The sequence below is a fragment of the Melitaea cinxia genome, chromosome 27, assembly GCF_905220565.1.
Source record: "Melitaea cinxia chromosome 27, ilMelCinx1.1, whole genome shotgun sequence".
In the NCBI taxonomy this organism is placed as follows: Eukaryota; Metazoa; Arthropoda; class Insecta; order Lepidoptera; family Nymphalidae; genus Melitaea; species Melitaea cinxia.
This window is the reverse complement of record NC_059420.1, coordinates 3,522,277-3,537,905: the sequence shown is the minus strand read 5'-3', so window position 1 is coordinate 3,537,905 and position 15,629 is coordinate 3,522,277. Positions and strand designations below refer to the sequence as shown.

General features: G+C 37.4%; 1 protein-coding gene across 1 annotated transcript; it reads right to left on the bottom strand.

Annotated features, from left to right (window-relative positions):
* Nucleotides 1-576: 576 nt before the first annotated feature.
* On the bottom strand, nt 577-14,734 carry LOC123666744 (charged multivesicular body protein 7). Its single transcript, XM_045600799.1, has 11 exons — nt 14,333-14,734; nt 10,795-11,014; nt 9,282-9,453; nt 8,734-8,900; nt 7,785-7,921; nt 7,062-7,149; nt 6,117-6,270; nt 5,242-5,397; nt 3,715-3,894; nt 2,261-2,399; nt 577-939 (listed from the first exon to the last, which is right to left on the bottom strand). The coding sequence occupies exons 1-11, from the start codon at nt 14,602-14,604 to the stop codon at nt 798-800; spliced, it is 1,827 nt and encodes a 608-aa protein (XP_045456755.1). The 5' UTR covers nt 14,605-14,734; the 3' UTR covers nt 577-797.
* Nucleotides 14,735-15,629: the final 895 nt, after the last annotated feature.

The following is a 15,629-nucleotide window of genomic DNA, read 5'->3' as shown; positions in this document are numbered from 1 at the left end:
TTCTAAATGATTATAACCACTTTTGAATATTAAGTCCTGAATTTTATTTACTTATTTTATAGTTTTACTATTTCTCATCTAAAAATTAAACGAAGCTAAACTTTTTTTTCGGTTTTTTTTTTCACTTTTTCGAATTATTTTTTATTACTATCTACTTTATAATTTTTTTATTATCTATCTAAAGATTTATTTTTACATTATTTACAAAATATTGCTATTAACTTTACAACCGTTTTATATATATACATATATTAAAATAGCAAAAGAAAAAAAAACAAACCAATTGAGAACCTCCTTCTTTTATGAAGTCGGTTAAAGAAATTAAAATTATTTTTGTTACACGCATATTTTATTGTTTACTTGTCATTTTGAGATGGTAATATTTACATTTTGAATTATAACTTCAAAATACATGTTTTTTTTTTAAATGACGGTTCAGTGCTTTTGAAGCCTACTTGAAATTAGAATTTTTTCTAATTTTCTTACTATTATTTTTATATATATGTTTTTTTCTTACTATAATTATTTCGTGTATATGGAAAATTTACAGGGATATGTCAAAAATTATAGCAATAGTTTATAAGTATTTTATACTGTTCACTTCCATAACAACAGACATAAAGTAAAGGAAACTAATATTGACATCGATTTGAGAGCAAACATAAGCAATAACCATAGAAACCATCGAATCTTAATTCCCGAGAATCTAACAATACATAAAAATCTTTAAAACCGACTGCAATTATTTCATAATCCCTATTATCCCTATTATTCCCTAAATGAAGGCACAAACCATTTTATATATTAAAACCTCTCAAGTTCTTCAGTCTCCGCTCCAGGTCTTCGACGCTGTCGTCTTTGGGCCAAGGGTCTGGTTTCTTCCTCTCACCCCCCGGAGCCATTTGGAAATTGCCCCCGGACTTGCCTGGGCTCTCTGAGCTGTTGAAGAGATAAACTTTTGTATTTTATGTCTTAATAATTTTGATTCATCATTACAGCCTATACAGTCCACTGCTGGACATAGGCCTCCATAAGTTTACGCCAAAAATAACGTGAACTCATGTGTTTTGCCCATAATCACCACGCTGGGCAGGCGGGTTTTGATTAATTTTGATTAAAACTACTTAAATGTGGTCTCATTTGACTATGATCTTTTTTAAGGTTTTGTACCTCTTACCTCCTTCTGTACCTCCCGAGGTGGGTATGTATATATTTTTTTTTGGAACGAATTTCCGTATGGGGCGTTACGGAGGGATGTCCTAGCTGACAAAAAACGTACGTAACGTTAAAAAAAAGCGTAAGATTTTTATGTATAGTCTATGTATGATGGGTATACAGTGTCTAATGTATAGTCAACGTGATGACTGTTATTATTATTGCACTTTGCTATTATTATTATAGTATTCGATAGTTATTAAATATTTTTATAAATTGTAATTAAAATAAAGGTGTTAAGATAATTTTGTGAGGTAGTTTTTTTTTATCGAAAAAAAAAATCATAATAGAAAATGTATACCCAAATTATTATTTTCTTTATACCTCGAATAGAACTTGAAATTAATATTTTATAAGAAGGAACTTTATTCCTATCTGGTGTCCCACGACACCACACGATTTTTTTTATAATATTAAGATGGCAAACAAGCGTACGACCCACCTGACGCTAAGCGATTACCTTATCCTATAGACGCCTGCAATACCAGAAGCATCGCAAGCGCCATGCCGACCCTACCCCTGATCGTCCCCAGAAGCTAGCTACCTTACTCACACAGGATCACAACACTGTATGAAAGCAGTATTATTTAGCTGTGATCTTCTGTAAGTTCGAGGTACTACCCCAACCAGGCTGCTCCAGATTTTGAGCCGGATATTCCCTGCCCTACATCAGTAAATCCTTATAGAGAGTTATAGGATACAGCTTATTAAAACAGACGGTAGCGCTGGTTCCGGTTTCAAGCAGACTTAGATTTGGTAAATGATAAATGAAGTACCAGGTGTGATGCGTGCTGGTAGCTCCTGAGGGTCGGTGATAGGGTCGGCAACGCGCTTACCATCAGAGTGAACATAGACTTGTTTGCCACCATAGACTTCACAAAATGCCCTTAAGCTGAGTCGCCAACGAACAAACATTGCCAACTATTATGTTTACAACAACATATTTGTGAACTTTTGTTCGATGGACACCCCGCTGTATATCGAGCTATGAAGAAAGCCATTAAGTCTGGTCCAGGTTTTAGGGCAGTTAAAAATAAACATCTACCTGGTATATTTTGTGCTGGCTCCTAGCTCGTCCCTACTGCTGTAGAGCCACACACCGGCCGCTGGCTCATGATCTTGAACCTGGAACTGTGCCCCGTAGTGCCTCGGGGGTGTCGTGAAGTCTACGTTAAGGGGTTGGCCTGGGGGGGGGGGGGGTTGATTTCATATTATTTTATATAAAATACTTAACACTGACGACCGCTCTGGTGTAATGGTGCGTATCCCGTGTCGGCGGCGCCTAAACACCGACGGTAGCGGATTCGATTCGTGTACACCTGATAGCAATCGTTACTTATAGTAGGGAATGCTTTAAGACTATACGATTAAAGTAACACTTCTTTAGCTCCATCTAATCTATATCTCCCTCTCGAATTCCGTTCGCCTCGTCCGATCACACCTTTCGTAACGCTCTCTTAAATCTCTCGTAATTTTTACTTTAAATATTCTAAACGAATTTTTTAACATAATAAAATTGTTGTAATGTGTTCCACTCAACCTGTAATTTATTAAATTTAAGTATCTTTTGACTTTCTCCATGTAGGAGAAGGATCAGAGCTTAATCCACAACGCTACTCCAATGCGGGTTGGCGGATATATTATACGGTATTAAGAAATAAAAATTTCTACAAATCATTGGAACCTAAAGGTAGCTTAGAAATCACCGTATCAGCGACAAAGCTCCCTTTTGCAACGCATGCTTGCTTATTCTTTGTCCATTTCTTGTCACCTTATGGAAGTTTCCAAAAAAAAGTTTAAATAAATCTATTTCAATAAAAAATAATCACTTAAATGTATGTCCGCGAACGAATGCACCGAAACAGATAATTCTTTTTCGGTGTTCATAATTGTCAGGACATCATCATCATCATCATTTCAGCCTATTGCAGTCCACTGCTGGACATATTCCTCCACAATGTGCTTTGCCCATAGTCATCACGCTGGGCAGGAGGGTTGGTGACCGCAGGGCTAGCTTTGTCGCACCGAAACGCTGCTGTCCGTCTTCGGCCTGTGTATTTCAAAGCCAGCAGTTGGATGGTTATCCCGCCACCGGTCGGCTTTATAAGTTCCAAGGTGGTAGTGGAACTGTGTTATCCCTTAGTCGGCTCTTACGACACCCACGGGAAGAGAGGGGGTGGCTATATTCTCTACTGTCGTAGCCACACAGCTCACACACATTCAAGACAAGGTTTAAAAAAAAACGATCCAATCACGAAAAAATAAATTGACAGGTATAGAGACTACCGATAAAAGTGAAAACTTGGAACTTTAAGTATTAAAATTTGCATGTCGGTGACGCGAACCCATAACATTTCCCCTACCAAAAAATTGCCCGCCGCGGCTAAAAAAGTTTTCACTTCAAAAATTGGCACAAAGTTCAACTAATCAGCTAGTAAATAGCATTTGACTTGGCGCTTTACGCCAAGCTCGAAAAGTCAAATAAATAAATAAACATACCAGGGTGTATCCTGTCATCTTGTCGCAACTCCACGTACTGCTTGGCCATATCTGCCAAGTTTTTGTCCAAACTTTCGTTCGACCAAGTATCGGAGGTGAGGCACTCTTTGGACGGTGGGTACCAAGCTTGAGACGGCCTATCCTTTTTGGCCTCCTTTTTCGGTGATTCTGTTGATACTTCTGTAAATAATTATTGTATTGTAATTGATAACATTCTAGGTGACATTAATCGTCACTTCTCTGTGTACACTTCCCTACCGCTTTCACTACGCTGTGTCCTATATGCCCAAAGGTTGTCTGGAAGAGATCGCTCTTCTAGCGATAAGGTCGCCTTTGTACACTGTTTATTTACAATATGTTATTGTTTTGATTGTTGTTGTGTACAATAAAGAGTATTATTATTTGTTATGATACAAATAAAGTCATCAGACATCAATTTAGATCGACAAATAATAAAATAATCAATATTGTATTGTATTGTATTGGGCTCGGTTTTTCGCATTTAGACTCAAAGGTGGTCCATTATGCGTGATAAAAACTAATCAATATAAAAAATTTTATATAAATTTTTTTATATATATAATTTTTTTTATTAATTTATAAATAATCAATATAAATTAAATACGCATTATTTATTAGGGATAACTCAGTACTCGTCAGAGCTAATTCAAAAAATGGGACCACGCGACACAAGTTAGCTTTCGAATAACCAACAATCATCGAAATCGTTGCACCCAGTAAAAATTATGATGTAACACACATAAAAACATAGTCTAATCTTGAACCTCATCTTTTTTAATGTCGGATAAATAGTAACATTTATAGGAGTTAGTGATATTTTGTGTAGGTTACAGTCAGTTGATATAGCTAAATCTTTTTTTCGATACACATACATACAAATGGTATATATATAAATACATATATTACATCCGACTAAACCCCTGCGGAAGCCTTCAGCCGCTTTAATTGGAGGGCCCCGGATCTGCAGGCAACAGGATCCCTCGAGAGACAGGCTGGTCTCGGCGAAAAGGCCAGACTTCTCCATGGGGACTGTCCGGCTCATCTCTGAACAATCCCGACGACGCCGTCTAGCAGGACCGGGTTCCCATCCCGGCCCGACACGAGCAAAGGGGCGTTACTGGAGGCGCATTAGTAGCGCCTCCTACGCACCCCCGTTCGTCGTCTGCGGACGGAGGCCTCGTCAGCGTCACACCGGCTCGTCATTCCCCTTCTGGGACATTACTGTCTCGCAGAAGACCATCGCCGTCCAGGACTCCTCCTCGCCAAGCATCGCGGTGATGATGCTCGGCGGTGACAAGTCCCCTGCGAGGACTGTCGTCAGATCGCGACGCAGCGCCTCCCATATCGGGCACACCTCGAGGGTGTTCTGGGCAGAGTCCACCGCCACGCCACAATCGTGTCACATATTACACCCGGACTCCAGGTGGGAATTGAACCCACAACCCCAGGAAAAAGGGCCAATATAAATTGCGCCAACAAACTTGTCAACAATAATATACCACTTACCTACAGCTACAGCTACCTTCCCCGGACTAGCTTCTTCAAAACCGAGACTGTTCAGCTCGGCGAGCATCTGTTCCTCGCCGTCAAACACAAATTCTCTTTCAGATTTCTTCTTTGTACCCTCTGGGAGATCGCTCGGTGGGGATGGGAGTTTTGTCGCTACGGGAGGTAAATAATTATTAAATTATTAGTTTATTTCGATTATTTTAGAAGGTAATTTTAAAATGTGGTAACCGCAGAATTGAATAAAAAAACGAGTGTGCTATAGACAAAATTAAAAAAAATAAGTATGCTTATAACAGTACAGTAATACCCCGACTTACGCTACCTCGACTTACGCGAATTCGGAGTTACGCGATTTAATTTTCTCGTCTATTCGTTTTTGGTTGAACGCCGCGCAGTCAAAGTCAAGTGGCGGCGTTTGTTTCTGACTCCCCCCACCCGCATTATTATTCGTTCAGTTTACAACAGGCACAGGCGTGTGGTGCGGAATCGGCGCGTAGGTACATAAGTTACGATTTTGTGTTTTTTTGTGCGTTGTGCCACGACCTGAGATATTTACTAAGTACAACTATGGCATCCAAACGAAGTAGAACCGACTCTTTTGCTTTAAACAAGAAGAGAAAAACATTATCTTTGGAGTGTAAACTTAACATTATTAAAGACTATGATGCAAAAATAAAAATTTATCATCATATTAGCTAGAATTATATACTAATTATGTCCTAAATTAGTATTTTATTTAGTCTCCAGTCCCAATTAAACATACTTTGTATGTCTTTATATGCAAAACTGTACCCCGACTTACGCGAATTCGACTTACGCGAATAGCGCTCAGTCCCACCTATCGCGTAAGTCCGGGGTATTACTGTACTTACATATACTTTTTCCCGCTTTCTCCTTGCCCGGAGTTCCACCAGTGTTGCCAGTGTTCGATAAGAGGTCGTTCAACTCTTGCTCCAGCTCGGTCGTATCTAGGTCGTCTAGGTTGCCACTCAGTGCTTTCTCTACTTCATTGTAGCTATCCATCACCTCAAATAAAATCATAGATTTATAACTAAATTATTACTGTATCACACTGTAATGTATTTGCAGATTCTTTATTTTCCTGTCATGTATAAAATTATATTCTGATAATAATAAACTTTAAAACACAAAAATAAACCTCATTTTTCAGTATGGGGTAGACCACATACTGAACAATAAGTATCGGTAGCCAAAGCCTCACCACATATCACCAAAGGGTCACCCCCCCTAAAAAAGTTTCTAAAAACCATTACGTGATTAATAGGTAGGTCGATTATAAAGTACCTATCAATATTTGAAATAAACATTTTTAGTCTAATTTTAAAAACGAACAAAACTTACATTTATTAACCGATTTAAAAAAAAGGAGGAGGTTACTTAATTCGACGGTATATTTTTTATTTTATGGGTATTAATTTCGGAGATAACTTCGTCATTTATGAACCGATTTTGATAATTCTTTTTTTCTGTTGGAAAGGAGATATCTCAGGTGTGGTATTATGATGAGAAAACCAGGATTTGATGATGGAATCTCAGAGATATCGAGGGAAACCCTCGAAAATCGTAGTGACGACTAGTGCGTATGTTAATTGTTCGTCTACTTACGTTGTATTATTACTTGTCGATGTAATTGAAGTCGGGTTTTTCGTTTGCTAGCAAACACAATTAATTATATTTATTTTTAGGCTCATTTAGATCATACTTGTACAATATGGTTTATATAAAAGATAAAAATATATATATTTATTTATGCAAATAAATATATATATATTTAATTATTCAAAATGAACACACACCTCTTTCAAATTATCCATGGTGTCGAAAACGGCGTCCTCGTCTAGGCCCTCGTCTTTCATGGTCTTTTTCATGGCTTGGGCACTTTTCCTATAACAAACATGTATCTTATAAAGTAAATATATTTATTAACTAGTCGTTTTCCACACTTGGCGAATTTATATATATATATTTAATTTTTTTTTTTTTTGATAAATATACATAGAAATAATACATATATTCTTTCTTTCTTTCTATATATAAAAACTAATATTACACCCAGAGTCCCACGCGTACCAAGAAATTAGTCTCGCAAAATTGGACGTGTCATAAGTGTACTTTATAATTTTTTTTAACTGGACAAAGGCCAAAAACCAAAATACAGAATTGCTATTTTGTCTGCTGATAATTCATTACAGCCTATACAGTCCACTGCTGGACATAGGCCTCCACAAGTTTACGCCAAAAATAACGTGAGCTCATGAGTTTTGCCCATAGTCACCACGCTGGGCATGCGGGTTGGTGACCGCAGTGCTGGCTTTGTCGCACCGAAGACGCTGCTGCCCGTCTTCGGCCTGTATATTTCAAAGCCAGCTGTTGGATGGTTATCCCGCCACCAGTCGGCTTTTTAAGTTCTAAGGTGGTAGAGGAACTGTGTTATCCCTTAGTCGCCTCTTACGACACCCACGGGAAGAGAGGGGGTGGCTATGTCTGCCGACAAAGTTGCAGATAAATTTTGTATATACCTGTACGTGTCCACAACTGTTGTGTTGATCTCTGTGCTTCTAGCTTGCTGTAACAACTCCTTGATATTATCCAACGCTGCTTCACATCTTTCGAGACGTTGTTGCAGTTTTAGCTTCCTACGGAGGTGGTTTCTGGCCTGGAAAAATAGAATTGATATAGAAAATAAATGGAGACATGTAATTTTAACTATTTATATTGGGGAAACTGACAGCAAAACAATGGAAAAAATAAGAAATAATAACAATATACCTATTACTTAAAAGAAGCAGAAAGTAAAAATTGATATAACAATTATCAAAATTGGAACATTTAAATACAAAATTAAAAAAAAAGCATCTTTCTCAGATTTTATCTTGGTTTATTAAGATTTTTAAATGCCCGGCGTTTCGGATACTCTATAGCAGCCTTTTCCAAAGTGGGCGATAACGCCCCCTTGTGGGCGCTGCAGTACTAAAGGGGTAAGAGAAAAAAAATGGTGGCGTTGCGTAGAGGCTTTGGATGGATTTGTAATTTAATCTATAAGGACTCTTAGACATCGACTGAGCTCTCGACTCTCGACTACAACTTGTGAACATCAACTAATATAAATTAAAAAACTTGCTCAAAGGGGGCAAAGCAAAGTAGACAAAATAAGTTTGGGAACCCCTGCTCTACAGCAACCATGGTCACGGGGGGACGTCTACATCTACATCTAAAAAACTTAATAAGCCGCGATAAAATCCGAAAAAGTTATTTCATTATAATGAGTGAAATTCACCGTAGTTGCCGACCCTACCCCGACCCTGTCCAGCTCTCTGCCTTACTCACCACAGGAACACAACACTGCTTCAAAACAGTATTGTTTAGCTGTGATCTTCTGTAAGATCGAAGTACTGCCCAAGTCGGGCTGCTCCAAATTTTACCTCAATACTTATGATTAAAAATATTGATTACTAATACAACACTCACCGCAAGTTTATTCCCCAGTTTGACAGCGGACCTCGCCTCGCTCTCCGCTACTTCGACTTCCCGCGACAGTCGCTCCGCGTCGCCCGACAGTCTTGTCGCAGCCGACATCAGCTTCACTAGCGCCTCGTCCATTTCACTCACCGGTGACACTTTTTTGTTAGACTCCGCTGGAAGTAATAATATTTATTGAATTTTTTTTATCAAATAAAAAAAAAAGGAAAGGTTCTCAATTTGACTGCATGTTTTTCTTTTATTTTAAACCTGTCCGACAGTGCTTGTTATGTGCTAGTTTCTAACTAACTTTTTGTTTATGATATTATTAATGGTTAAACCCAATATTGATGATTTTTTTTTTAAATCGACTGCTAGTGCTAGTTGCATAGTCTCATTTAAATTTCAACGAAATCTATATATGTAGTTAGATATTTTTTACTGACGAACAAACAATTCTTATTTCTTACTAATTAGAACAAGGTCAAGGACAATCAAATTAAAAAGTAAAAAGTTATCCGGATCAGCTAGTTTTTTAATAAGCCAAAAATACCTACCCAGCTTAACCACATCTCCGCTCTTGACAGCCATGCCCTGTGACACCAGGTAGCCTAATAGCACCTCGAATATTTCACGATTAGTGTAGCCACTGGCTCTCATAAGTTCCTCTATTGTTCCGATGCGCTCTTGACCAACTGGAAAGTTATTTAGGAGATCTGTGGCTTGATCCTGGAAAAAAAATATGAGCTGTGAAATTTTTTGAAACAATAATGAACAGTGACGCTGGGTGTCGCTATGTCTGCTTATCTATACATATAATAAAATGGTAGGAAAGTCAAAACTGTACATTGAATATTTTTTTAAAAGAATACTTGGGGTGTGATCTATAATCGATACCGAAGCCAAAAATATAGTTTTTAGAATTTTTGTCTGTTTGTCTGTATGTATGTCCGGGATAAACTCAAAAAGTACCGCATGGATTTACTTAAAATTTGGCACGAATATTATTAAGACGGGTCAACATGTAGGCTACATATTATCATGCTATCACCTACCGGTAACGAGCAGTGAACCTTTATTTCCTCAACGCATTCTGTAACAACGTGTAATCTAACGACGCATATTTGAATGTTGTTGTTATTATGTTAATAACCATGCTATATAAGCTAGCTTCACACTATAAAAATCACGAAATATAAGTAACTAAGCCGATAAACATAATTAAATGAATATAAGTAGACGAGACAATTTTAAAGCAGCGCCATCTATGAGATATTTTGTAGATATGAAATGTAAAGAAGAGACGGGTAAATGAATGTTATTTTAAAAGGTATAATCGTAGGTATTTTTGGTGCTGTATAGCGTTCACGCAGACGACGTCGCCGGCAGCAGCTAGTGTAAAATATAAGTAGATTAGGTATACCATCATTTACTGTACCAATACGAATAGTAAGTTTCAATTTTATATTTTGATTCCACAGTTCAGCTCAGGTAGGGTAGGAAATTTCCTACTCAAAATATGGAGCAGCCCAACTGGGGTCGACCTCGACCTTACAGAAGATCACAGCTACATAAAAAAACTGTCAAGCAGTTTTGTGTTCTTGTTGGTGAGTAAGGTGACCAGAACTCCTGGGGGGAATTGGGGATTGGATCGGCAACGCGCTTGGAATGCTTCTGGTGTTGCAGACGTCTATAAGCTACGGTAATCGCTAACCATCAGGTGAACCGAACGCTTGTTTGCCGATCCAGTTATATAAAAAAAAAAAAGTTTTAGGGTTGGCGGATATGTTCCCTACTATGAGTAACGATCGCAATCAGGTCTACGTGATAACCTATCCGAGGTACGGTGGGGATACCCACAAGGACTGTACAAACACCCAGACCACGGCAAACATCTGTATCGTCAATACAAATGTTTGCCATGTGCGGGGATCGAACCCGCAACCGCCAGCGCAACAGCCACAAACCAGTGCTGTGAACGTTGTGCCAACGCGTCGTCAATGGACAATCACATATGACAAAAGATAATTTAAACGTAAAGCCAATATGAAAATAACGACAAAGCATTACCTTTACAGCGCTCTCAAGGACGAAACGCTGCGTTGAATCTATACTAGCTTTAGGAAGACCATTGGAGTCTGTCGTTTCTCTCACTGGCAGGAACGATGTCATCGCTGTAAGAGCTAAAGCAGCCGGTTTAAAGGCTAGCCTAGCGCCCCAGCGGACCCAGCCCTCGGGTCCGTTGTGTAGTATTTGCTGGTACTTCGACAAAGGTGATAATTCACCTGAACTGCAATAATAAAGAAAATACTAATTCGGTAATTGATTATAAATAAATAAATATCTTATAACAAACACACAAGGTCGTCTGTTCCTACGGTAAGCAACTTAAAGCTTGTGTTACAGGTAACAGACGACTGTTATAACTATATATTTTTTTCGAACACAGGAACAGAAAGCACTACAAACTGCACCAATGGGCTAGTCAAATTTTATTAATTAAGATTAGCTTGTAGCATACCACTACTGGACATAGGACTCTCTCTGCATATAGGATAAGGACAGAGCTTAATCCAACACGGCGCTACAATGTGAGTAACGATCGCTATCAGGTATTTATGATAGCAACCAGAACCGACAACTTAACTTGCTCTACGAGGCAAGGTGAAGAGGCCCACAAGGAAAGACATCCAAACCGAAATGTAATATTTGTACAAATCCATCCTAAGCAGGAAATGAACCCGGATTTTTTATTGTATATTTAAATATAATTTAATCTTAACAAGGATGATAAAATGGATGTTCTAATCAAAAGATTTGCAAGTTTGCCTAGCCAATGTATTTTTAAATAAGGAAGTGTTATCAAGGAAGTTAATTCATATCTATATAGCAACTAAAACTGGATTACGTCTGTATATCTATATAAAAAGGAGATATTTAAATAAATAACGCACGTACGCGCACGTACACGCACGCATGCACGCACGCATGCACGCACGCATGCACGCACGCATGCACGCACGCATGCACGCACGCATGCACGCACGCACGGACGCACGCACGCTCACGCGTTACTTCTAATATAAGCATAAATAATGATTTGATTAAATGAAATAATGATTTATTTTACTCAAAACAGTAAAGTACGTCAAAAAAAAATTATATCTGCTTTTGTAAAAGGTTGAGAATGCTTTTAACATTTAATGTATGTATTTAATAAATTAGGTAATATAATATTTTATCATATTATGTATTACTTTAAATATATATTACTTTAAAGCACTAGGAATAAAAGACAAAAGCTGTTAATAGATATACATATAAATAAATATAAACAAAAAAAAAATATATTACACTTTATAAAATAATTCTTATTAATAAAACTTATTTTAAAAGCATATTTGTACAAAGAAAAATGTAACGCATGCACACAAAAGGGTGACTCCCACTACATTCATTGTACGCTTGCGCCGCAGCTACCTCTCTTTCACTTTATTGGCCTATGTGTCCGAGGAAATGTTTTGTTATGATGTCGTCACTTTAAACTATCGTCCGTAAACCAACTTTACAGACAACCATTTTTTTTATTTTAGATCTGTACTAGAATTGACATTCTAAAGAATTAAACAAACAACAAAAATTACAACAAAGTTCTTGTAATAATATACACCGTCAAAAAGTTATCAGATCTCATGTAGAGCCAAGCTTCTCACTCTACACGCCCTAACTGTACAAGCCCTAACTTCACAAACTCTACACCTTAGTCAAAATATGTGGCTTGGCCGTTTCGCCACCGTCACGTAAGGTGAAAAATTTATCCCTATATGAATTTTCAGACCTCTAGCATCAAAATTTGCAGAAGTCTCATACAAACTTCCATCCCCTAGTTTAAGGGGTTGGGGGGTAAAAGTTCCATGTTTTAGAATTTTTTTGTTGTTTGTGTACTAATACTAGCTTACATACCAAATTTCAGCTTTCTGGGACTTCAGGAAGTACTCTAAGAATTTTGATCAGTGAGTGACGAAATCGGAGTTTTTTAGATATCAATAAAATCTAAAGTAGAAGAGCTATACAATTGAAACTTTATATGTTTAATAAGTCCACTAATAACATCATATCCCAAGAATTTTGTTTATCTGGTATAATCCAAACCCAAGTTATGAGGGTTCAAAAAAATGACGAAGCGCTTTTAGAAAAGATAGGTAATGCTTTTCGTTTTTTTTTTTTTTTTTGGCTCGTCTTGGCGGGGGCACTACCATGCCCTCAGATATATATAAATGAACATTGTGAGACGATACACATTGAAAAAAAAGTAACCAAACTGAGTTAATGCTCAAAATTATTATAATTTTTTCAGTTGTTTGTTTTTCAAAATTATTTTTGATGATGATTATTTATGTGATGTTTGAATTTTATATTATTATATATTTTTATATTAGATATATATATTTTTTATTTTTTGCAAGTAAGTTATGATTTGACTTTAATAGCAGAAGGTCGACTAAGGCCATTCACAATCAAAATCAAAAACAACTTTATTCAAATAGGCCCCATGAGCACCTTCGAATCATCATTTTACAAATTAAAATTTTAAAAATGATTATTATATTTGTAAAAGCAAGCTACCACCGATTCAGAATGTAGATTCTGTTGAGAAGAATGGATAAGAAACTCCGCAGTTACTCTTCTAAAAATAATATATAAACTGTGTTTTAGTACAAAATTAGTAACATGTTGCATAAAATACAGCGTCACTAAGTCCACACAGCTTTATCAACTATGTAATCCTGCACCAAATAATACGCTTTATCTATTAATCTCTTTTCAATAAAAACTTTAAATTTATGTTGAGACAATTCCAAAATTGTTTGTGGGATTTTTTTATACACGCGAATACCATAACCCAGAAAGGAGACGTTTACGTTACTTTGCGCAGTCGGATACTTGGAGTTACAATTTTTTTCCTTCTCGTGTTTACACTAAAATTATTAATATTTATTTCAAAACAATGAACATTCTGGTGAATATACATAATATTGTAATAAATATTAGAAACTCTTTCACCTCAATTAGCAAAGTATAACTTTTAGAATAATTTTTGCAAATACATCTCAATAATACCATGAAATTTGATAGTGAAGACATTTTTACTAAATCAAAAACTTTTATCTGTCAGATATCATAATCCATCAAATAGCATTATTCACAACTGGTCAAACATTTAGTCTTTGTCTCATTCTACCTACATAAAAAACAATTACATTTGACAGTTCCTATAAGACATTCTCATTACTAGAAGAGCAAATAAATAAAAGAGGATCAAAATAATATATAGATGTACTTATTTAAACATTAATTATTGTTTATTTATTACTATTAAATATAATCAGAAACAAGACTTTATTTTCTTAACTTTTCTTATAAGAATGCTTTGACAATCTTTTGTTTATGTAAGGAATATCTTTAAATGTCAAAAAATTAAAACACTATTAGAATTTAATAATGAATCTTTCTCTTTAGGCAATACCACAATTTTCAGAATGGAAAATATTTAATGTTAGATATTTTTATCATGCGGTAATTAATAATTAATGCACGTTAGACTTACCGATACATTTCTTCGATAACTATTTCGATGCACGCTGGAGTTCGTCCCCGCCTTTGGAAGGCAAACTTCATATCAGAGGCCGACACTATAGGATCAACTTTAAACCGACACCATTGTCTCACCATATCCGACCAGAACTTCATTTTCATCTCCCATGATTCAGGATTCGCGGATTTTAGGCGAAAAGGCGCAAATAAAGCGTTCATCCGTATATCGTCAGACCAGCATTGTGGTAATTTGTCGTCAGGTATACCGCACTCCGCGAGACCCATTGTTTTTGCGTGTGTCCCGTCTGTTTGCAAAAATAGGATTTGATCCTATTACTGCAGTGTTTTTTTTAAGATACTGTATTGCAAAAGCACACGTTTGAAAAATATTTTTGACTGCTTTGACGTTTCAGTAATAGACATAGTCCGCACTCCACTAAAGACCCACAATGCCCCCGACCACGACACAACCGCTGAAATTGCCGTTTCGAATCCGGTGACCACTGACGTGGTTCCACTGACGTAAAAAAAACGCGGGCGTTGTGGGCGAGTTTCATAAGTGGAACGCGTATTTGAGCGCTATCAGGTGTCAGCTGTGTGCTCGTATAGCGGCATGGGGAAAACATAGAGCTGATTGAGAGAGATTGGCGTAAAACTTAATTCAACAGAGATTCCCAGGAATTTATCGTTTTCATTTTTGCCGAATCAAATGAGACATAAACATTTGACAGTTTTTTTTTTAGTTCTCGCCACGTTTTGATGAAAGCCAACTCTGACCCACCTACATTTTATGAGCGAAGCGGGCGCGATGTGGTGACGTCATTTATGACGTCGAGCGATCTCTCTCGGTGATCACGGGCTGTAGGTGCAACGATAGAAAAGGCATTGTGGTCGTTGCAGTCGCTTAGTGGAATGCGACCATAGACGAAACGAATGTTACAGACCAGCACAATTGCAACGATATAATTCTATCACGATTCATCACATCATCACTTCAGCCTATCACAGTCCACTGCTGGATATAGGCCTCCACAAGTTTGCACCAAAAATGGTGTGAATTCATATGTGTTGCCCATAGTCACCACGCTGGGCAGGCGGGTTGGTGACCGCAGGGCTGCCTTTGTCGCACCGAAGACGCTGCTGCCTGTCTTCGGCCTGTGTATTTCAAAGCCAGCAGTTGGATGGTTATCCCGCCACCGGTCGGCCTCTTAAGTTCCAAGGTGGTAGCGGAACTGTGTTATCCCTTAGTCGCCTATAACGAAACCCATGAGAAGAGAGGTGGTGGCTATATTCTTTTCTGCCGTAGCCAC

Coding starts and splice junctions, on each gene's coding strand:
- LOC123666744 (XM_045600799.1), bottom strand. CDS start 14,604: ATGGGTCTCGCGGAGTGCGGTATACCTGACGACAAATTACCACAATGC. Junction 7,150..7,784: donor ACAGTTGTGGACACGTACAG/GTATATACAAAA, acceptor TGTTTGTTATAG/GAAAAGTGCCCAAGCCATGA. Junction 6,271..7,061: donor CCATGGATAATTTGAAAGAG/GTGTGTGTTCAT, acceptor ATTTTATTTGAG/GTGATGGATAGCTACAATGA.